The sequence below is a fragment of the Dermacentor variabilis genome, chromosome 11, assembly GCF_050947875.1.
Source record: "Dermacentor variabilis isolate Ectoservices chromosome 11, ASM5094787v1, whole genome shotgun sequence".
Lineage (NCBI taxonomy): Eukaryota > Metazoa > Arthropoda > Arachnida > Ixodida > Ixodidae > Dermacentor > Dermacentor variabilis.
In genome coordinates, this window is record NC_134578.1 from 94,451,791 (window position 1) to 94,475,348 (window position 23,558).

At 45.7% G+C, this 23,558-nt stretch overlaps 1 protein-coding gene across 1 annotated transcript in view; it reads left to right on the forward strand.

Annotated features, from left to right (window-relative positions):
• Positions 1-23,558, forward strand: part of LOC142563876 (putative diacylglycerol O-acyltransferase Mb3761c) — a 546,482-nt gene that overhangs the window by 515,150 nt on the left and 7,774 nt on the right. The window contains exons 11-12 of the mRNA XM_075674553.1: positions 2,332-2,679; positions 7,695-7,918. Of these exons, the coding sequence (XP_075530668.1) occupies positions 2,332-2,679; positions 7,695-7,901 (555 nt within the window). The 3' untranslated portion in view covers positions 7,902-7,918. The remainder of the gene's footprint in view (positions 1-2,331; positions 2,680-7,694; positions 7,919-23,558) is intronic.

The following is a 23,558-nucleotide window of genomic DNA, read 5'->3' on the forward strand; positions in this document are numbered from 1 at the left end:
GAGCTCGAACGTAAAGAGGGCCTTGCTTTGAAAGCAACCACTAATGCAATATTGTTTCGGCACGCAATTTCGCAGGCATAACTTCAAACAGGGCATTGCATATGGAGTTTGAATACTTCTTTATTGAAGCGTAGCTACTTTTTTCTTATTTTGTTTGCGGACCTTTAGTATCTCGCTGACCGGGACTGCTGATGCTGCCCAAAAGCTGAGCAAATGACAACGCACCTTTATTAACAAGTCGGCGTATAGGCATAGCCGTGTGTACTACCCCTGTAGATATGCCAGGCACAGGCTTTATTCTCTACAATATCACGCAGTAAAACAACAAGCACTGCGTAAATACCCTCCACAGCAACAAATAACGAAGAACGCCTTCGAGCGCATCATTTCGTTGATAAACTGAGGCTCTCTCTGCAGTTGTCTAGATTAGAAGAGTGCTTGACATCAATCGCACTCAGACTTCTGCCCACGCCAGCTAGCTCTGGCAAGCACACATGCTTTGGCTCGAGAGCTTTGTCGTATGCGAAAGCTTTGAAGCAAATCAGGTAATTTCGCTTTGTAAAAGGCAGGCTTCGTGAGGAAATGTTGTGTGTAGCGCCAATGCATTCTTGCGCAAGGTTCAAAAGATGTCAGCACTCGGGTTAGCTCCGCAGTTTCTGCCAAGCGGGCACAATTTGTACCCTGAGCTGCCTGAATTTCACAATTGCAATGCATACCTCGAAGTGTTCACTTCAGATATTACTAAAAATTGCTAATTGATGGCTGGTGCATCAGCACTTATCGCGCTTTTTCTGATTTCCACTGCTATGAGCTAATGTATCAGTGAAAAAGGAAACATTGTGGTTTCCACTCAGCTGTTTTATACGCAATTTGATCTTTCCAATCGGAAAATATCACCTATTGCCTAGCTTACGCTGACAGGCTGCGATAAGTACCGCGTAAAGACGTCACGGCGCTTTAGTCAACACAATGCCAACCGAAACGGCAAATATACATATATTTGTTATCCGTCAAACGGCAGCATGTTCTAGCGTTTTACTTCTCTTTGTTGTCAAAACTATTTATCAAAGGCTACAAATAAGCAGACTTTCGTGCTGCACACTCCTTGTTTTGGGGAACATCAATGTTTCCTAAGCCTTTGAATGAACGCGTTCCTGACGTACCAACGTGTTTGCCATATTGTAGACATTTCTTTGCTTTTTGTGTATCTCTGTGAAATCTCGTCGCATCCGTGGTTGAAAGATCTACTGGGATTATAGCGCCCGCCTTTCTTTCTCGTTCTTTGTTGGGCTATATACCTTCAAATTTTAGTACCAAGTCACCCTTACAGCAAGCGACAGATTTTGGCATCGTAGGAGCAACAGTGAACGTGCGTGGCTTTGTGTCTTAGCACGAAAGCAAAAGGCCAGATCACCGCAGTTTTCTCATATTGACCCAGCTGGGTTACTCATCAAAGCATGTTGTTTAGTTCATTACATACTGCGCGCCATTACATACGATGCAGTTGACAATGTCGAAGCTGTCTGCGTGGTGACCAGTTGCGCAATGTTCTCAATATAAACGAACAGGGACCCCCAATGCCCCCATAATTCGCCTTTTTAAATAATAATTTCATAAGCAAATTGGGCGCTCATGTACTTAGAGTTTAAAGATGTGCTCGGTTGATTTGGATGAACTTGCAAATGTTGGCAACTATTGTATCACGACCTCCTCCACAAGATAAGTTATTGAAGGATCAAAGGACGTAAGCACAAGGTAGTATGAAAAACGTTTCGGAAACGAAGCACTTTTTGCAGGTGTGCTTGAAGAGTCGTTATAGAAGCACAACAAGAAAAAAAGCATGTCCTACAGGTTTTGCGATCAGTCACTAAGACAATCAATCAAGTCAATCCAATCACATAACATAAGTATAAACAATAGATCAGTTAATAAGCATAAGAAATGAGTATAGACAACAAGAGCATGCTATTTTTATCCTTAGATGCAATACCAGTTTCAATCAGGAAGTTCATTAATATTTAGCGTGGATCGCTATAATTACGCGTTAATCTAGCTTTCCTACGCTGAGAAAACGATCTTCAAGGCAATTCAGTGCGGGCTTCAAAGCACATCTTTGCTGCTCAAACTTCGGACGGCTAGTGAAATATCGTTCTGCCCTTTCCCACGAATGGTCGCTCTAGCAACAATTGGTAGTTTAAAAACGTGTACCACGTTGAAATCTGCCTGTACGCGCCACTTCCAGCCTGAGACGACGTACCTTGACGTGTGCACTTCGCAATAATTATGCGCGAAGGGAAGCCATGTGCACTTTGCCTCTTTCTCTATCGACAGTTACAACAGAAACTGCAGAGCGTCCAGGACGAACTGCATCGGGTCCGGCACGCGCTGGACGAACTGCGCGCCCGAAGCCTCGGGACACCCACAGACGGCGACAGCGTCACGGCAGTCGCTCCTTTCGGGGAACCGCTTCTCACGCCGGAACCGGAAGAAGGCACGCGGGGGCCACAGCGGCCTCAGTCGCGCTCACCGGCGCCGGCGGTGACGACACCGGAAGAAGAGGAGCGAGAGCGACTGGAGACGCGCCTCGGCGAGCTCCAGGAGGAGTTCTCCGAGCTTCTCATCGGACTGCGCAGGCGCAAGTCGGTCGCCGACAACGTGCTTCTGGACGCCGACGTTGAGGTAACGTTGCGCATGCGTTCACGGCCGCCGTACTGCTCTCGAGCGCGCCCTGTCGTGCGTGTTAGCTTCGGCGACAACTGGCGACTTTGCGACAGGTCGGGAGACGTCATAACTGAGAAAACGCGAACATAACCTAGTCTGCTTCGTCACACTGACGTGTGCTCAAATGTATCGGCTATTGGTGGCCTTAGAGATATTTTTTTTCACCTGTAGCCAAGGTTCCGAGACGTTAAATCGTATAAACCGAATAGATTGCGATATGTAGAAAACCTGGTAAACACTTAAGCAATTTGTGTTTCTTAGTGAGATAGATGAGTCAGTTGTTAGTGCTGTAAATAAGGTCCTGTCCCGCGCTGACAAGTAAACGCCAGCCCTTGCGGCACTGGGCTCCATGAGAATACTGTACACAGAGGACTCTAGTGGTGCGTGAGAACATCAAGAGTATCCTTAGTGATATTTCAATTTTCTAGTTCTTGTTGGTTTATAGTTTCAAGGTTGCCGTCAGTTCTTGGGACCTTTATAGCAGAATTGCTCAACGTTAATCGGACCATTAGGTGGCGCTTTACCATGGAGTTAAGTATCCTTTAAACTTTTGCTTCATTTGCCTCATTACTTTAAGCAACATTTGTTATGTCCTGTTAATTTTCAACTCTCTTTTTGAGCTGTACATTCATGCTAATAAAGTCATCGGATTGCATTTAGTTTATAATTAAATTAACGAAAACGAACCACTTAGCCACAATCCAATTTTCAGCCTGTGAGACAAACACTGGTACACGTGTAGGCATTTGTCTGGCAGAACACACGAGCTCTACAGAAGCCTCTTACTTCGGTACGTGCACGTAGGCCGCTCCATACTATGGCCGAAACTTTTCTAAGAACATTTGACAAAGCACACTGACAGGGAACTGAAAACATCGTGATGACGTATCCCTACGGTGCCGTCGCGAAAAGAATGCATGGGCTACACGGCAATATCACTTATATCAACAAAGTCTACTGATGCAACTTGTCCCCTACAATTGCAATTTCTAAAGACAACGGAGTAAAGTTCCTCGCAAAATAGCGGCCTAATGGGGCATACCTCGTAAGCAATATTCTTTAAATAAAACGTCTTCATTTTCAAATTTACTACCAAGAAGTGCCTCATTTCATAAAGAACATAGGCTTCAAATGATATGCCGAAACGAGCGGTTCAGAAATGGCGCTATACCATACTTAAGAAATGGGCGTGGCCACATGTCCACTTGATACCAGCTCTCTTAAAAAAAAAATGCTAAGCACTCGCAAGAAGCTGTTTCTTGCGTTTACGATTGTGGATATCGCTTAATGAACATTTTCAGCTCTTTAGCGTTTCAAATATCAACCATGTATGGTAATACTGATTCATGCAGGCAGTGCACCTGTTTTTATATTAGTGACTGTTTATCGTGCTCCAATGTTCAAAGTGTGAACACTACGAGCGTTTGCTTCTTCTTATGCTACCTTACTGGGACGCCTTAATTTCCGTCAGAATAATCAAAACAGAAAAAAAAGTTAATTCTTGGAAATCCTGTGACATTGTCATCCTGAGCTCAGGAGGGCAAGGCCCACTGAAGATCTGTGTGTGTGTCACGCTCAATTGCTACAAAGAAAACCAAACAAACCAAACGGAACAGTGGGAAGAAATTTCTGGAAGGCCTTCGCAGTTAAAAACCAGGTAAATGATTGTGGGAAATGTGCCCGTGGTTCACTATTAAACTTTATATTTCAAAATTACTCTTCTTCTTCTCAAGAAGGATTTTATCTCCTTAAGTGGCACACCTCACACCTTTTGCTGTAAGATTCTGTTGCCATGTTGTAATGTGCCTAGTCCTTCTACTGAACTAAAGCAAATGCGCTACCTCAAGAACATTCCGCTTAAATGAAAAAAAAATCCTTGCGTGCCAATATTTAAAAAGCGATATTGCTGCAAGTTGCAATCTCAATGCTATTTTATGGCGATAGGAAAATAGCAATTGTATGGACACCCCAGGAGCTTTTCTGCCATCGCCGTCGCGTTCGGTATAAAGTCAAAGCGCAATAACACCGCCGCCGCGCGCCGTATGCTCTATGTGCGAGTGAAAGCTTGCGAGGGTGGGCCGGCGATGGCGGCTCAATCTCGCGCGCGAAGGGAGTCAAGCGGGGAGGAAGCGCGCCGTCACCCGTCGCGCGCACGGCACCGTAGGGAGGGGTAAAGGACATTCTACTACGGCTCCTGCTACGTATGGCGCTGCGGTACGGGCTCTATCTTGAAAGGGATCTGCGATGGGGACAGAGAGTGCGCTGCGCTGTTTTTTCGCCGTTTCGTTCGCGTTGAAAAGAGAGGGAGCACGAAGGTGAATTCGCTCGCTGCTGCTGCCGCCCTTCCTGACTCCAGCGTTTTGACAGCGAGTTCCCGCGCTGTGTTCATGTGTTCTGATGTTCATGATGTGTTCATGTTTTCGTGTTCGTGCGTGACATCATGCTTGTTAGTTTACTTAGTCAATGCTTGCAAGTTTGTACGGCCAATAAAACTATTATCCTTACTCCGTATAGTCGTCTGCTAAGTTGCCATCGCAATCGTTGCTTCGCCTTACTTGCTAAACCAAAACTCTTTTTTTTAATTCGACCAAAACGCCACATTCTGCACACTACGTGACAGATACTTCATAATGCACGTTTTTCGTTACATATCGAAAAAAAAAATGCCACGGGAAGTGAGGAATGTTGAACTATTTATCTGCGAATATTTAGAATTTTTTTTCTTGAGATAAATTGGAGAAAATATCAAAAATATCTTGAAAGAGTGCAAGTTCGGGCATGTGGTATTCCATAACTTTTATGGTTTTAGCGCGCGAAAAGGGACGAGAGAGAGAAGTACGACGCTGACACAGCGCTTACTTCCAACAATTGGTTTTTTTTTATTCTTCGAAGCGGTACACATATATATGGAAAACTGACAGCAATGTACGCATGCGCATATGTACTGGTTTTGAACGAATAAGATAGCAACGAGACATGTGTAATCGAAAGTCAAGATGATATATAAGATGAAAAATGCGACTATGCATAGCTAAAAAAAAAATTCTGTAACTGTAAGTATAAAATGCTATCTGCATCAAGCCACCCTCTGTGTGACGTTTAAGAAATCGAATTCAGTTTTTGAAAGATAGATTGAAGGTGCGCTAACCCATGCGTCACCCAAACTAGCGATCTTCGCCGCTTCAAGGATGTCACGTGTTGTTTGTGTTGGGCTTCCTCCTATCACAGTGCACTGATTATAAACGGGACTGCACCCGTGCTTTCTGCAGGGAAAAGCCGGATGCCCCACTCCTCCAGTTCGCACATTATTAGCGCGTTCACGCAGCCTATCCTTTACGCACCTCCCCGTTTGGCCGATATATTTTTTGCCACATGACAGGGGTAGTTCATACTCGATATTGTTCTCGCAAGGAACATAGCCTTCCTTGTGATTTGTGCGGCAACTTTGTTTCTCAGAACCACAGTAGCTGGCCTTGCACAAGCTGGACAGCTTGATTGGCGCTGAAAAGATGACGCTTACATTTGTGTTATTGCCAATCTTCTTCGGTCTGTGTGAGATATCGTGGATGTACGGCATTATTGCGCGTTTTGGCTTCCCTCGCGCAATTTCTGGTGAAGTAGACTGTTCATCCTGTCGCCCGCGTTTTACGGTCTTAAGGAGACCTTCGGCCACAGCTGTGATGATATACTGCGGAAAACTGGCCTGTTTCATGCGATCCTCTTGCACAAGTAAACTGGGCAAACACTTGTGAGGACAGGAGTGGCGAAGCGCATTCATTAGGGTTGACTTTGCGATACACCACTTAACCAACTTAGAGTATCTCACATCATGTATGTGTATAGGATGCCACCAGAATGTGTGTGGTGCACAGCGTTCGCCAAATTTCAAGAAAAATAGGAATGTTATTAACGTCGAAGTGCGGAATGCTCTGTCTGCAAATTGCCAGTTATACTACTGTCGCACGAGCACTCAAAACCTCTTTTACCTAAGCAGTCTTTTGAAAGACTTTGAGCGACAAAGTTGAAAGACTGTTTAATGAAGACGTGTTACGCAGCAGACACACGGCACCGAAGATCTCATTTTAGGGTTTCCTTCTAGACACGCTACCGAAAGCGTGGCGGTAGAGTTCGAAGCAAAGTAGGCCGAAATAAAGTCACGTATCTCGAAATATCAAGTGAAAACTTATTGTACGACACGTTTTTCAAATAAATTGAACAACGCCAGATCAAGAAACGTCGGTGTAAAGATTTGTTGTAGTGACATCCGACACGACATCCGACGTGACATTCCCGACCCGTTCGACCTGCTTACGAGAGTACAGAAGAAAATGATTCTTACTGGGTTTACTACGCCCTTCTGGGAGACATAAAATTATTTTTTTATGATAAGCCTAGGAGACAGAGAAATACGCTGTCGCTTATGTTAATTTCATAAATGATAATTGCTGGCGCCCACTGGTTTCCAGGCTACTCCTTTTCGGCCGTAAAAGAGATCGAAGAATGGCGCTTCCAGAAAAAACTGCTTCTGAAAAAGAGATCGCTCCCTGTCGTATGTCTGCCGGCGAAGCTCCTTTTCGGGAGAAGTCTTTTTGCTCAAAAGACTTTCGAGTACCCATGTGAAAGATGTATTACTTTGTGAAACTGTATTTAACAACTACAATGAAATACGTTTTGGGGCGCGAAACCGCAATGTTAACTTTTTGCACTGTATCCAAGACTGGTGTCAGCAGACGCTCCGGTTGATAGCAATGAGAGGGAGCAACTTTATTACGTTTATGTTAGGAAAATTGTGACGGCTGACATCTTTTTAAACCAAAAGGGGTATCTTTAGTGTCTTTTAAGTGCTTGCACTTTTTTCGTGGTTGAACGGAAGGAAATGTTGCATGCCTTTCCGCGCATAATTGCGGATACTTCATATGCATGTACGTTCTCCGCCGACCTCACGAATTTTTTCATCGGCAATGCGCCTGCAGGAAGACGACGACTTGGATGGCGAACTACGGCGGCCTGCGAGGCGCCGCGCCCTCTCGGTCACGGTGCGGCGAGCCAGCCTGCAAGCAGTGGTGTCCACCACGCGGCCGCTCACCACCGGGTCGTCGCCCGTCTTCCGGTCGGCGGACCCGAGCCCCGGAGCTCCGGAGACGAGGACGTTTCTAGGGGTCACCATTAGGGACGACTGACTAAGGCCGCACCGCACGTAAGCAGGGGAATAGATGTGCAAACGGCACACCACCACACCGGTGGACTTGCCGAATAAATTATTGCTTAACTGATGTTATAGAGAACCTTCTTGGAGGTAAATCTGTGCAGAAAAAGACATCGCCATTATATATTCCCGAAAGATTCGCGTGATCATTGGCGTACACCTAAGCCCCATATAGCACGAGCCTTTTCTCGTGGTGAGACATATGCTTGGTGGTCATATTGCCAGAACTGCTGCCTTTCCAGAACGAGCGGAGTACAAAATATACATTAAGGACAGATGATGAAGGAAAAGATTTTTGGCGCCAAACTTAAGTTATTCAAACGAATGAAATCGCTAACCAACGCTGAAATGAAGTTGATAGTGACGAGCAGCTCAAAAAGTACACTAGGTGGATCATTTTCGCTAAGAACTACCTCGTGTGGATTCTATACGCGCGATGGTACATTCCAACTAATGCATGTGGTGTATATGTGCTGCACAATACTGCGAAGGTCGGCTCGCAAAAGCCGGGAAGGAAGCTCGCGATCAGCTTAACTTGTTTGCATTCAGTACACTTACGGCTTGAAATCTCAAGCTCGAGTAGTAGCCACACGGAAAACTGGAATTGCACCTTTCACTTTGTCGCTGAGTGCTTAAATTGCAAACAGATGCGGCCTGACTTGTCTCTGCGGATTCCGAAACGTTTTGTTAGGTACGGCGTAACACGTTTATTGAAAATATTCACGCTGGTACGTTGTACACCGTTGAAGCGCTCTTGGAGTGAATAGTGCCGCCAGTTTTCATGGTCTTTCTGGAGTGACTTGTTGGTTGCAGCACGGTATTTGCGTAAATTCTTGCACATGATGTTTCACAGGCACCGCGCGGCGTCACCTTATTCAATAGCTGTTAGGTGGCATTGCAAATGTGTACATTGAAGCTGCAGTAGATGAGAGCATATGCGGCCGTCAGGGTGACTAGCACAGGACCATTTGCATACAATGGGAACGTTTTCTCGACAATGCATGGACGCCATCATAACGAGCAATCTAGCTAGAGCTATTCGTTTCACATCTTCGATTAGCTTCTTTTCCACAACTGGATCGACAGGCCGAAGTAACTGGCTGTGAGCCATAAATAAAGTCAACTAGATGTGACGTTGCTTGTGTGTCCCTGTAGAGGTTTTCAACCTAGTCGATCGCTCTGAACCAGCTTGCCACCACCTTTGATGCAAATCAACCCGGTTTCTATCTTTGACGTTGTCTGCGGAACACTTTCACACAACACGTCCTGTCGCGTCTCATTTGCCTAAAGTCTGATTCACACTGCCGTAGACCTTCCCGTTCCGTCACCGTCATGGTATCCGCATCCGTCGGAAGAGAGCATTTCATGTTTGTTTTGTCTTCAAAAACGGTATGCAGGCAACGTTATGGACATGGGCCAATGCCGCCAGCATTCATTTTTAGGAGAAAGCACACACACCAAAAAAAAAATTATCACTCCTAACGTAGAAAAGTCCCTTAACAGCGACAGGACGGCGTGTTTGACTGCTGCGTGAATCTTGTATGCCAGCCATGGTATTTTCCGCCTCCAAGTTAAACCCAATTTAAAGCGTGAAACTGTGAATTGTATCTTAGGTTCCAATTGCAAAAAGTTTTGTTGGATGAAGAACCTCAAACCAGCATTGATTTAATTTCTCGCATGCCATGTATTAGAAAATGCCCCTGCAGGACCGTTGTTGCTTCTTGTCATGTAGGTAGGCACTCTCTGCACATTCCGTTTCATTCGCAGTTCACATTTCGTTCTCATCTCAGCACCAAGCTTTACTTATAGGTGAGTCCTAGCCATTCTAGCCTATATGTAGAAGAAGTCGAATGGAAGTCTGGTATTCAAGACTCCAATGCATAAATGATGCACTCCCTCATAGGCACAGCAGAAGTCGCAATTCCTTCCCTACGTGATCTCTCTGCAACAGTCCACTCCACTTCTTGCCGCTATCTGTCTCGCACTTGGGAACCATAACAAGAAACTCCTTCCAAATTGCACCTCGTGCTAAATTTGAAAACGTGTAGGTCTTGACTAGTCTGTATGAATGGACGCTAGCAAAATTGAAAGAAATTATATGCGAGAGGCATGTCTTCAAAAAGTCTTCTTAAAGGAATCGAAACAAAACGCATTTTATGGATAAACAACACATCATTAAGCATGCCTATATGAAAGGTAACACCGTACCAGTAAGGCACCAGAACGGCAAGCAATACGACCAGTTTATGAACGACAAAACGAAAGCTAGCAAAACAAGGAAACCGTAACGTGGCTTCAGCAAGGTATAGAGGGGGCCACTGTTAAAGGGAACACTTGAGCGTAGAGCTTGCCAGGATCTCGCTCTCTCGCTGGAGTAAAATCGCCTGGATTTACTGCACACAACTTGTGGTTGCTAGCTCTGACTCAGAACTTTCGATACACCTGTGCAGTGCACTGCCACTGCAACCGTAGCCACTTGCAGCTAGGGCGCCAGCAAAGAGAGAGGCACACGTATGGGTGTTCCCTTTAATAGTGGACCACACATTACATGCATCCGTAAACCATTTGCAGTTTCGACAGTGGTCGGAAACTGAGCGGCATTCAGTGTAAAGAGACGAGATGTCATAAACACAGGACAAGTTCAGTTGCTAGACCATTAAAAAGCAGAAGCGGTTATACGCGCTGTTGGAAAAATATAGCCCGAACCAATGAAAAGTGTTCAACTGATTTCACTCAACCTTTTATTCATTACTTTATTTAATAACACCTTACAGAGCCGAACTTGGGCATAGGGTAAGGGGGCAATGCATGGCAGGCATACATAGCGCTCAATGGCGAAAACACGTGATGTTAACGACGTAAATACTGTTCTCGTAGTATATTCAATTAATGTCGAAGCGAAGAATTACCGTTATACTATTAAAATTTGAAGTGCGAATAGTTATCATAAATACAAAATTCAATCTTTCCTATTCCTGAACACGTTTCAATGCAAAAGAAGCAACCAATGTTGTAAATTACCCAAAGCTATCACGTTCTTTGCTGTACTTTGCCATTCCTAACATTCCTGACACACTTGTGCGAACTTGGAGAATTACAATTCTTGTTCTATTGAAGCAGAGCTCGAGACAGGAAGACACTGCTCAATATGGCCGGACCGGAAGAGGTGTCTCTGATGGTTTGCATCTCCTACATCTCGTCAAATTTTCTTCGCAATAGCTATCAGGAAATTTTCATCAGCGTTTGTATAGCGGATGTTCGCAGAGGATCTTCTAGAGCCAATTTTTTCGCAATAATGGCTCGGGTTCAAAACGCCTCTATAATTCAGAGAATGGCTAATGACCTTGGTACTCCGGTTACATATGTCAGAAATGTTATGCGCCCTTTGCAGGCGTTCAAACCGGCCTCTGGTGGGCACATTATTAGCGTTGCAAGTGCGGACGATTCAACCTATTTGTTCCCATGCCTAACTTTCAAAGGTATTTTTGCACATATTTAGAATTTTCAGAATAATGTATTCTGCATCCGCCTTTTAGCTGTTTGCCCTTATCATTCAGTATCGTCACGAAACATTATCAGTGCTGCTGAGGCCACACTAAACGATGGCCAGGGTAAAGCTCCTATTTCTCGCTATATTGTTCTTGATATATCTTTATTTATTTCATTATATATATATATATATATATATATATATATATATATATATATATATGTGTGTGTGTGTGTGTGTGTGTGTGTGTGTGTGTACGCTGTCGGCTTTCAAGATTCGTATTGCACTTTGCTTGGCGATTCCTTGCGCGCGTGCAGTGTCGCTTTCCAAAGGGCGCTCGCCTACCTTCTCGTGGTATTTGATACTTTGTGTCACGTCATTCTGCTTTTCTTTCTACTTTTTTTGCTTGAAAGCGCGCTTGCCCTGCGCTGCAGTTTGTACATTCCCACGTGCACATTGTTTCTGGCATTGAGTTCACCGTGGCGACTGGAGTCACCTTGCAAAGGTGGCAGTCACCGGATCTCTCGGCTCTATATATAGCCGCACCGCCAGAGACAATGCCGTATATGTCGCTATAATAATATGTATACGCACAGGACAGAAAGCGATCTTCCTACGCGGGCTCCGTCGCACCGGCAGATGACGCCAAAGAAAGCGGAGACAAGCGCCATGACCACTTTAGTCATTCAAACATGAATCCACCACATGCTTTTTAGCATGTGGTGAAGTGTTGTTGAAGTAGTCTTTGAAGTTCATTTGAAGTAGTGAAGCAGTTTTTTGAAGTTATTTCCTCAATTCTTTGTTTTTTTTTTTCGTTCTCCGCCGAGTGGCACACAGGACGCTGCCTTGGACACTATCGGCGATTTGTGCACCATAGGCACACGCACAGTTTTACATAGTGGAAAACTCGAAATGCGTGGCGGCTCATGTTCGCGCCTACCAGCCGTGGTATCCCCGTGGCAATGTCGTGGCGTGGCTGAGCTCGCGGTTGCGGATCCGATCCCGGCCCCGCTGGCCGCATTTCGATGGGGTAAATTGCAAAAGACGCTTGTGTACTTAGATTTAGCCCAAAGAACCAGACGTGGTCAAAGTTCATTCAGAGTCCCCCCTACTAGGGCACGCCTCGTAATAAGGTTGTGATTCTGGCACGTAGAACCCAAGAATTTCACTTCAATTTTCACGCTTGCTGCCCATACGTGTTTCATGACTAGAACTGTGATAACTTAGAGTAACATCTTAGCACCGAGTGGTTCTCGCTTGGAACGTGAACTTTGAACCTGAGTGCGTGCTGTTCTGTGATTTCATTATAACGGCAAAGCCTACAGGATGTCGTCACAAAGGGAAGCAGACAGTACAAGCACTGCTGAACACACAATTAACGGTTGTTAATACAGCGCTAGTCCTACGCGCTCCTCTTCTCTTTGTCGCGGTCTCATTTTCAGTGCCGGTTTAATGGAGATGAACCAACTAGCCCAGCTTTACACTCTGCTGTCCTGTAATCTGCTATTGAGGATTATGCCGTCATCTAGTCCCAGTTTTTGCTCTGCAAGGCAACATCCGGAAGTTAACGCTATGCGTAGTGATGTGAATCCATGGCGATCATACGCTCTAGTCTGATCGGTGTGTGTTCAAACTACCGCAACACGTACAAGAAAAAGAAATTCTTTGTGGCACTTGTAAAGGCAAACAAAACACCGTTTATCCCATCGTCGTATCTCGTAGTCCTTTTTTAACACCGTAGCCCGTATTGCCGGCACACACCGTATTTCTGAAAATATCCTTTAACGTGCCCCAAAAGTTCGTTGCACTTCACATTTAATCATGAACCGCCGAGAAAAAGCAGGACACAGCGCCCTACTCTAGTCAGCCACATTCATACTTTTCAGGAAAGGGTAGATTGCAGCACCTTGATTGCGATGACGGTGGTGGCCTGCACTCCGCCCATTGCCAAGACGAGAAGATACAAAACGAAAAAAATATACAATCAAAATATAAAGTTTAAACATTTCTGAGATCGATTTCGCATTAGCGTCCCGAAGCCGTTCTTCTGCAAAAGTCTACAGTATGTTCTGAAACGTGTGTAATCTCTATAACCTAGCCATCATCTGACTGACATGACTTCCTTTTTTTTAGAGGTCCTCTACCTTCCATTATTTGACCTATGGGCGCTGATGTTTGCCTCTCTGACGACATCAATGTTCTATTTGAGTGGTACTTCACAAACATCGTCGCGTTGATTCTTTCTCTCCAGACCACCTTACAGTTACAGCGAACAGAGACTTTTTTTATTCGTGCTCAAAATGTAAGTACTACGGTGACATTGCGAACTCTGCCACGAAGCCTCCGTTGAAGTTGCACCCCATAGAAGCTCAACTGCGATTTTCGAATTATACTTCAGCGTTTGACAGTCGGTCTGATAAGGCTAACGAGGCACGCACATGGACTCACCTGCAACAAAAAGCCTTTTGCTTAGAGTATGGGGCAGCAAGAAGAAACGTCGATTCATACTCGCTGGCGGCAGGTTTAAATGCACGCCAATATTCTCAGTTTGACGTAATACAAGTAAAGTACTGGCTTAGGCAAGTTGGTGTTCGTGATTTATGACAGATTATTTTGGGCGCTATCTAGGGACAAAAAAGTGTGCGACGATTACGATGTTCTCTTGTGCGAAATTTCACCGCAGCTCGATACGTCTTCTCATGTCGCGATATATTGAGGCAAGGAATTTGAGAAAAAAAATCACCGCGCCGACTGGCAGTAGGCCAGTGTCGTCAGCGCCTTCGCAGGGGAAGGGGCGGTATGAGAACGCTGGCATGACGAGCAGCATCGGAGCAAGCTGTACAAGAAGACGACGAACTCGCGAGCAGTCACACGAGCCCGAGGGGCAGTATGGAAATGCTGGCACGAATGAGAGGCATCAGAGCCAGCTATACAAGAAGATGAGCGCGAGCACTCACAAGAGCGCAAGGGACAGCATCGGAATGCTGGCATGGTGAGCGTCATCACAGCCAGCTACACAAGAAGACAACTAACCTGCGACCAGTAGCACGAGCACGAGGAGCGGTATGGGAAAGCTGGCATGATGAGCGACATTGGAGCCAACTATAGAAGAAGATGAACGCGCCAGCAGTAGCCGGAACACAATGGGCGGTATGGAAAAGGTGGCATGATGAGCGGCATCGGAGCCAGCTGTAGGAGAAGAGGACGAACGCGCGAGCAGTGGCACGATCACGAGGGGCAGTATGGGAACGTTGGCATGATGAGCGGCATCGGAGCCAGGTGTAGAAGGAAACAGCGATGAACGCGCGAGCAGTAGCACGAACACGAGGGTAAGCATGGAAACGCTGCCATGATGAGTGACATCAGAATCTTCTGTAGAAGAAGACGAAGGCGCGAGAGGTGGCATGAGCACGATGGGCAGTATGGGAACGTTGGCATGATGAGCGGCATCGGAGCCAGGTATACAAGGAAACAGCGATGAACGCGCGAGCAGTAGCACGAACATGAGGGTAAGCATGGAAACGCTGCCATGATGAGTGACATCAGAATCTTCTGTAGAAGAAGACGAAGGCGCGAGAGGTGGCATGAGCACGATGGGCAGTATGGGAACATTGGCATGATGAGCGGCATCGGAGCCAGGTATAGAAGGAAACAGCGATGAACGCGCGAGCAGTAGCATGAACATGAGGGTAAGCATGGAAATGCTGCCATGATGAGTGACATCAGAATCTTCTGTAGAAGAAGACGAAGGCGCGAGAGGTGGCATGAGCACGATGGGCAGTATGGGAACGTTGGCATGATGAGCGGCATCGGAGCCAGGTATAGAAAGAAACAGCGATGAACGCGCGAGCAGTAGCACGAACATGAGGGTAAGCATGGAAACGCTGCCATGATGAGTGACATCAGAATCTTCTGTAGAAGAAGACGAAGGCGCGAGAGGTGGCATGAGCACGATGGGCAGTATGGGAACGTTGGCATGATGAGCGGCATCGGAGCCAGGTATAGAAAGAAACAGCGATGAACGCGCGAGCAGTAGCATGAACATGAGGGTAAGCATGGAAACGCTGCCATGATGAGCGACATCAGAATCTTCTGTAGAAGAATACGAAGGCGCGGGAGGTGGCATGAGCACGATGGGCAGTATGGGAACGTTGGCATGATGAGCGGCATCGGAGCCAGGTATAGAAAGAAACAGCGATGAACGCGCGAGCAGTAGCATGAACATGAGGGTAAGCATGGAAACGCTGCCATGATGAGCGACATCAGAATCTTCTGTAGAAGAATACGAAGGCGCGGGAGGTGGCATGAGCACGATGGGCAGTATGGGAACGCTGGTGTGATGAGCGGCATCGTAGCCAGCTATAAAAGATGACTACCCACGTGCGCGCAGTGGCACGAGCGCTAGGGGCAGGAGCGCATGGGGCACTATGGCAACGCTGGCATGTTGAGCGGCATCGGAGCTAGTTGTAGAAGACAGCGCTATTCTCCGAAGACTTCAAACAAACTCTATAGTGACTCCTCTTTTCCGTCACTATATTCAAGGCCTACCTGGGCCACCGAAATGCCCGAACTGCATGGAATATCCGTCCCTAGAGCATTGTCTATGGCATTGCCCTCACACTCAACCCAAACTGCAGTCAGCCCTCTCTAACATTCCCACTAACATCAAACCACGGCCGTGGACGGACTGGCTCTCTCCACCACCCCATGCTACTAACATTCTCCTGCCGGTGCTTATCCAGCACGTCAGCGACGTGTTGGGTGAGGACTGGTAGCTGACCGACCAGGGTTGAGCGCCGGACGCTGGCGTAGAAATAAAAGTTTTCTCTCTCTCTCTCTGTAGAAGAAGCAGAAGAACGCAAGAGTGGTGGCACAAGCACGATTATGGGAACGCTGGCATGAAGAGTGGTATCGGAGCCAGCTATAGCTTGTAGTCCCATAACTGTCAATTCGACGGTGATTGCTCGGATTCGAGCTGTTCTAGTTTTTTTAAAACTTCGTCTCAACGTGACAGCAACTCAGAGTTGGGAATTACTGGTGATTTAAGCTTCTGGCTAGCATGTTGAACAGGTTTCATGTTGGCAGGCCGACACACGCGCGAGTAAGAATAAGTTTACCAGAGTAAATTTATGGTGCTTCAGGAATGGGGGGAGTCACGCCCCACTAGGCCGCGGACTTAAACAGCAATAATGGGCTGTGGGAGTACAGCTTGACCGATAAGATAGTCGAATAGGGGCATGCGGCTCGCTTTGACTGATGACACTTCTGTTGACATGCGACTTGTGTCGACTGATAACACTTGCATTGATACGCCTTTACAGGCGAATTATGAACACACGTGTGAAAGACGGCAAAGAATGTCGTAATATGGACAAAAATATATGTTAATAATATTTGGGATTTTACGTGCCAAAACCGCTTTCTGATTATGAGGCACGCCGTAGTGGAGGACTCCGGAAATTTTGATCACCTGGGGTTCTTTAACGTGCACCTAAATCTAAGCACACGGGTGTTTTCGCATTTCGCCCCCATCGAAATGCGGCCGCCGTGGCCGGGATTCGATCCCGCGACCTCGTGCTCAGCAGCCCAACACCATAGCCACTGAGCAACCACGGCGGGTGAAAAAAAAAATATATATATATATGTTGTAAACTATTTCCTTGCTGGCAATAAAATTTTGTGTTGCCTCCGTGGATTGTTCTTGTAATAATAATAAAGATAAGGCTGATGACAAAGGGCGCTGCCGCTTCAGCAAAACTGAATATGTTTCCAAAATTGGACGTCTGATAGCGCTCATGAATTCCTGTCGCAAGGACTGGATTACAGCATTAAATCAGCATGTTGGAGAAAACAGTTATATCGTTGAGCCGGAATATCTTGCTACTGCGATGTTCCACAATGACAGGCGAGCCGATTTTTCATTATGCGACGTTTAGCATGGCCGTCACTCACGGTGCCTCTTCTGACTTCCACGTTTTGTACTTGTTGCTTTGGTTTGATAAAAACATTGAAAGGAAGTAGGCGCATGCAGTGACCTTTGTAGAAGAGTCCTGACGTGTATAGTTAAGAGTGACAAATCTGTTGCGATTCAAGCCAGCGACAAACCAGCAGCCCGGTCCTTGCGGACGTTGCAGCAGCAGTCACGAGTGAACTACAGCAGTCTCGTAGTTTGTATTTTACGAGCCACGCAAGTTTCTGAGATAGTTGCAATAAAGTTCTGTAGAGAACGTGCAGCGATATATATAGGCGCCAGTCTATCGCTATCTGTGCAAATAAGGGAGCAGTGGAAAAGCATTAATAATGTCGACATGCGTACATTTTTTCTTCATTCTGTAAATGATGTCAGTCTATAGAGTAGACAACGAAGCCAGTCACTACCAGGAGCATTTTTAAATCTTTAATGCACGCGTGATATATGGCTGGAGTTCGTGCAGAGTTGCCTGTGGTTACTGAGGATAAACGTCAATAGCACTTAAGATTAGAGGCTGATATCGACGACTTCAAAGTAGTTAGGAGTTGGAAGACAGCAGAGGCGTTCCTTTATGGCGAAGTCTTTTCTAGTGGCTTTTATTCATCGTCGTGACAGTTTGGGAACCGTTATCGCGACCACCATCGCCTCGCAGATTCAAAGCCATTTCGAGAATTTCTAAGGAAACGCTGACGTGATTGAACGTTAAGCGTGTAGTTAAGCTACCAATAGTCATGTACATTAAAAACGTCCTACTTTTAGTTGCTTCTTTGATTTCTGCCGTCACCGTATCTCCCCGTATTGTCTCCCGTGAATAGATTTTAGAAGGGTAATACTGATGGACTCCTCTAGTGAGTTTTTTTTTTTTAGAGTGATGCTAGCTTTCCATTGATTTTGTTGGAAACCTATTTTGGCTATATAAAGATATAGTGTCAGTTTTCGTCGTAAGAACAACTTGCAAGTATCGTTCTTCTAAGAATGTTAGTAACTGCGCACGGTAAGCGACCGACCTTACTGTCACATAGTTGTGTCCATATCTATCACGATATTAGACATAGGGGAAATGCTCCTGCCGCCTGCGCTCTCATTTTCCATTCGGCTGGTCTGCTTGCGGTCTCTACAGCAGCCGCGAGCCAATTCGTGTGGGGCAGCGGCGAGTTCTTTTAACCCTTTGTCGGTCATTGGGACATATATGTCCCACCCACAACAGCAAGAAAACTGCCTCGAGTGTTCAGAGGGACGTACGTAGACCCAGATAAACGAGTAGCGCCATCACGTAGAAGATTAGAGCAACTATAAATTTCAGATTTATTTGAATTGGTAGGCGTCACTAGTAGCTTGTATTGTTTCATTGTTGCCTTGTGTTTTTCGGTGCCGTGGCTCCTCAAGTGCCTGAGTCTGGTTCCATGTAAAGTATGTGTATCCAGCGAACATTTACGCAGTCATATAAAACGTGCGAAAGTACTCTGCGAGAAGAAAAGTCATGTGTATTTATGTTTATTATCAGCGTTCGGAGTTGTCCATCAGCAGCACACAGTGCTGTCGTTTCGTGTCTCCCCTTCCTTTTCGTTGCTTTCGCTGTAGTAATTATGAATCAACATAGATTACTTAAATACTGTAAATATTTCTATTTTCAGACCAGACTTTGAAACAATTTGTCGGCTACTCAGCAACGCATCGAATTTGCTTGTATACAATGAGCGGCTTCTCACAAAGTCTACTTCCCTCAGTTTCTTTTCTCCAAGGTAAACTTTTGTCGTTCACCAAACAATATTTCCTTGTCATAAACCACCCTCCAGCTTGAGGTTACCGCATAACCATTCCATAATGTTCCATTTTTTGTTGAGTTGAATAAAAAGCTGAGTCACTTTAGCCTGCTCTAAAGAGGATGAAGGCGAAAGCCTGGACGCCTACGAAACATACATTAGAACACTTGGCACTATCATTCTAATACGTTGTTTGTTCCTATTACTAGTTTTCGTCGTGGATTCTATTATCTTAATTAACTCTACCTTAAATAAATGCACATAATTAACATCGCCCTTATTAACACCAAAGGTCTCGGGTTTCATTCCTACCAAAGGCAGTGGGTTGTACTGCCTTAATTGCGTATATTTTATTTAACTGTGTCCTAAGTAATTTTGCCCTAATGAAAACCAAAGGTTGGCTTCGAGTCTCATCGTTCACGATGTCACTTAGAATCGAACTTGAAGATATGGCCGGTTCGCCCATATCCCCATGTTGGGTCGTGGGTTCTAGTGCCTTAATAAGCTAGACTCTATAGCTAGGACGGTATCTGGCCTGTTCCCTTGAACACGGCATCTGTCGAGGCATTCTGCACCGGAGTCAGTGAATCAACTAAAAGACGTGTTTTTTTGCCGCAGTTGAACACTCACAAAAGGAAGACACATAAAGACAACACGGGCGGCTGCTGAAAGACATGTTTTTTGCCGCAATTGAACACTCACAAAAGGAAGACACATAAAGACAACACGGGCGGTCTTCCTTTTTGAGTGTTTAATTGCGGCAAAAAACATGTCTTTTAACAAGCACCAACTAGGCCAACAAGCAGTTCTGTTGCAGAGAATCAACGTCGTAGTTTTCTGGGTCTTTGCTTTTTCGTCACTTTATTCCTTGTTTTGCTCACGTCTCCTGTCCTTCGAGAAATCTGCATAAACACGGACGGTTCGAGTGGGTACCTAAGCACGATTCTGCATTTCGTCAGTTCAAATTACTGCTGACCTTTCGACTTATCCTTCGCCACATCGATCCTACAGCGTCAAGAGAAATCCGCACAGATGATAGCGACGTTGGTCTGGGTGCCGTCCTGGTCCAACGCTGTGACTATTGCCAGCATGCGATTGTTTATGCAAGCCGCTCATTAAGCAAACCTGAACGCAATCGCACGGTGACAGAGCAAAAATGCCTCGCTGTAATCTTTGTGGTTCAGCGGTTTCGTTCTTGCGTATACTGACGCCCATTCGTAGTCTTCACAGACCACCATTTCCTGTGCTGGCTCGTGAACCTTCTGGACCAATTGTGCTTGCCTTGCGCGCTATGCTTTGAGGTTGCAGGAATATAACTGCACTGTTTGCTACAAGAGTGGCCGAAAGCATGCTGACGCAGACTGTCTTTCCCGTACGCCGCCTAACACGACGGACTGCGACGCAGACTATATTGATGATCTCGTTGCCTCTGTAGCATCCCATTTTCATGATATTCATTCATTCATTCATTCATTCATTCATTCATTCATTCATTCATTCATTCATTCAAATACTCTCAGGGCCACTAGGACCTTATAGAGTGGAGTGGTTACCACTTGAATAACAACGTACAAATGGCGGTCTTGAATGAAGACTCGTCGGGATTGATGGCAGTCGAGGCGGGGAGGTGTTTATTTATTTCACAATACTGTCAATCCCGATAGGGATTATTATCATGTCAATGTTATTATTGCGTTATTATGTTATTTATGTTATCTTATTATTATGTTATTATTATTACGTCAATGTTATTATTATTACGTTGTGTTATTATTATGTAAATCCCGATAGGGATAGGGATTAGTGTTACTGAGATGCAGTCTTCTGTATGAAGGATTTTGTGCACTGGTGTGTGCGGCAGCTGGGCACGTGGACTTTCAGATTTTTATCAATGCGGGTGGAAACATGTGAAGGGGCAGCGAGAAGTTCACATTGTAGCTCTGGAATACGAGAAAAGTTTTTATGAAAGATGCATAGTCGAGCACCTTTCCGCCTAATTGCTAGGTCAGGTAGTTCGAGAGAATGCTTAATTGCTGACACGATTGCGTTTCAGGCGTAGTTGAGTACAGTAAAACGGGCACGTTTATTTTGGATTGATTCAAGGGAAGAAGATAGGGTAGAACAGGAATTCCAAATACATGAGCCATATCCGAGTTTTGATGTCACATTAGTTTTGTAGAGAGCTAGATTTAAAGATCTCGTAGTAGAGAATAAATTACGGTGAATGAAACTACTAAGGCTACGATTAGTATTATTGAATACGTAGTCCATGCGCATTTTCCATCGCATACTATTCGTAATATGGATGCCAAAGTATTTGGGCGATTTAACTGAATCTAAGGACCAACGGTTACGCATATCAAGGTAAAGCTCCAAGCGGCAACCTGAACGCGATAATCTCATAGACTTGCGCTTACAACGATTGAGCGTCATCAGCCATTTAGAACATCAATACGAGACACTGTTAAAATTGTTTTGAAGGAAAACATCGTCTGGGTTGATTATCTTGAGGTAAATAGCACAGTCAGCGTGTAATCTGATAGTTGAGACTTCTGTAGTCAAATCATTTGTAAAAATAACAAATCGCAGTGGTCCCAGAACTGAGCCTGGTGGCACTCCGGTCCCGACCGAATAAACGAGCGAATTATAGTCATTCACAGACATAAATTGGGTGTGAGAGAATAGAAAACTTTCCACCCATTATTCCACATTTGAGTGGATATTAACTTATGTTAGCTTTAATAGAAGAAGGCGGTGCCGGACAGTACCGAAAGTGTTGCAGAAGTTAAGATAAATGCAGTCAATGGAAGAAAGCGAGTCCTTAGTATCGAGCACAAATTGTGTTTCACACTCGAAGTACTTCCTGATGCCGGGCTGAGACGCGGCAAAAAAAGCTATTGTCATCAAGAAATGAGGTAATACTGCAGCAAATTATGTGCTTCATGAGCTTACTTGGAATACTAATCAAAGTAATTGGTCTATAGCTGTCAGGATTGCTCTAAATACCTTTTGGCACAGTAACCACTTTCCGCGCCTTCCAGTCGCCGGGCAGCACTGAGCATTGTAATGACTGTGAAAAGGTTCTGAGGAGGTAAGAGATGAATAGGTGTTAGTGCTTTTCCAAAACTGAACAGGAATACCATCAACAACTGGAGAGGATACTTCTAGGTTCATAATGTGTGGGCACCTCAGTGGACACTTGTGTTCAAAGCCGATGTGTTCAACCGATGTGTTTAGAGCGGACTAACGAACAGACACCAAATTTGATCCACTCCACTTCCGCCCGTTCTGTTGTAACAAGCAGCTACTGCGTACGTGACGGGCTCCTTTACAAAAGGAACTACTCAAGCACGGGTGCACGCCTCCTTGTAGCGGTACCGAAGGGTCTCCGGCCGAAAACCCTTGGGGCTATGCACGATGGCTCTACCTTCGGTGACATAGGCACTGTGCGGACTCACCGCATTCAAGCACGCTTTCACTGGTCCCGAATGCGAACTTCGGCCGGGAACGTCCAGCCACTGCCACATCTGGTCTCCTTCAACGTGGGCCGCCCCCTAGCTTGCCCGTACAGCAAGTTAGAATTGATGTTTTAGGTCCTTTTTCTCTGTCATCCAGGGGGAAACGGTAGACAATTGTCCGTGCCGACAACGTCACGCGCTAGCGCGAGACTGCGGCCATACCACCAGCCACTGCCACCGAAGTGTCGCTCTTCCTACTTCATGATGTTGTTGAGCGACATGAACCGCCTCGTGTGATTATAAGCGACCGGGAACGTCAAGTCACAGCTAATATCCTGGAGGATCTTTTGAGTTTATGTACATCGCACCTTGAAAACTCGATGCCGTATCATCCACAAGCGAATGGCCACATTGAGCGCACTAATCGAACTAAATGCAATATGCTTTCCATGTATGTTGACTCCAATCAGAAAACTTGCTGTGAAGTTCCACCGTTTATTACTTACGGATACTGCACCGCCAGTCATGAGACAACCAGCTACAGCCTCTCTGTCCTTCTATATATGCTCGCCCGCCCTGATATACGCTTGACACGGTCCTGCCTTTTTACCACCACGGCAATCCTGCGGTCGCTTATACACTACGCATCGTTGAAGAGGCAGGGTGACTTGTGCGACTGTGGACTTTGGCCCTCCGCAGGAAAACTCCAAAGCACGCTACGACGCACCAAATCGGCCTGTTTTATCACCGTAGTGATCTCGTTTGACTTTGGGTTGCCACAAGGAAGCGCAGTTTGTGCCAGAAGCTGCTGGCAAACTGCGATAGACCGTGTGTTGTCATCGACAAAATCAGCGAAGTGAACTATACTCTCGCGCGTCTCACAAACACTGGTAGACGCTCTGCTAGGCGACGAGTCGTGCATGTCACCAGTTTGAAATCATAGACGGCA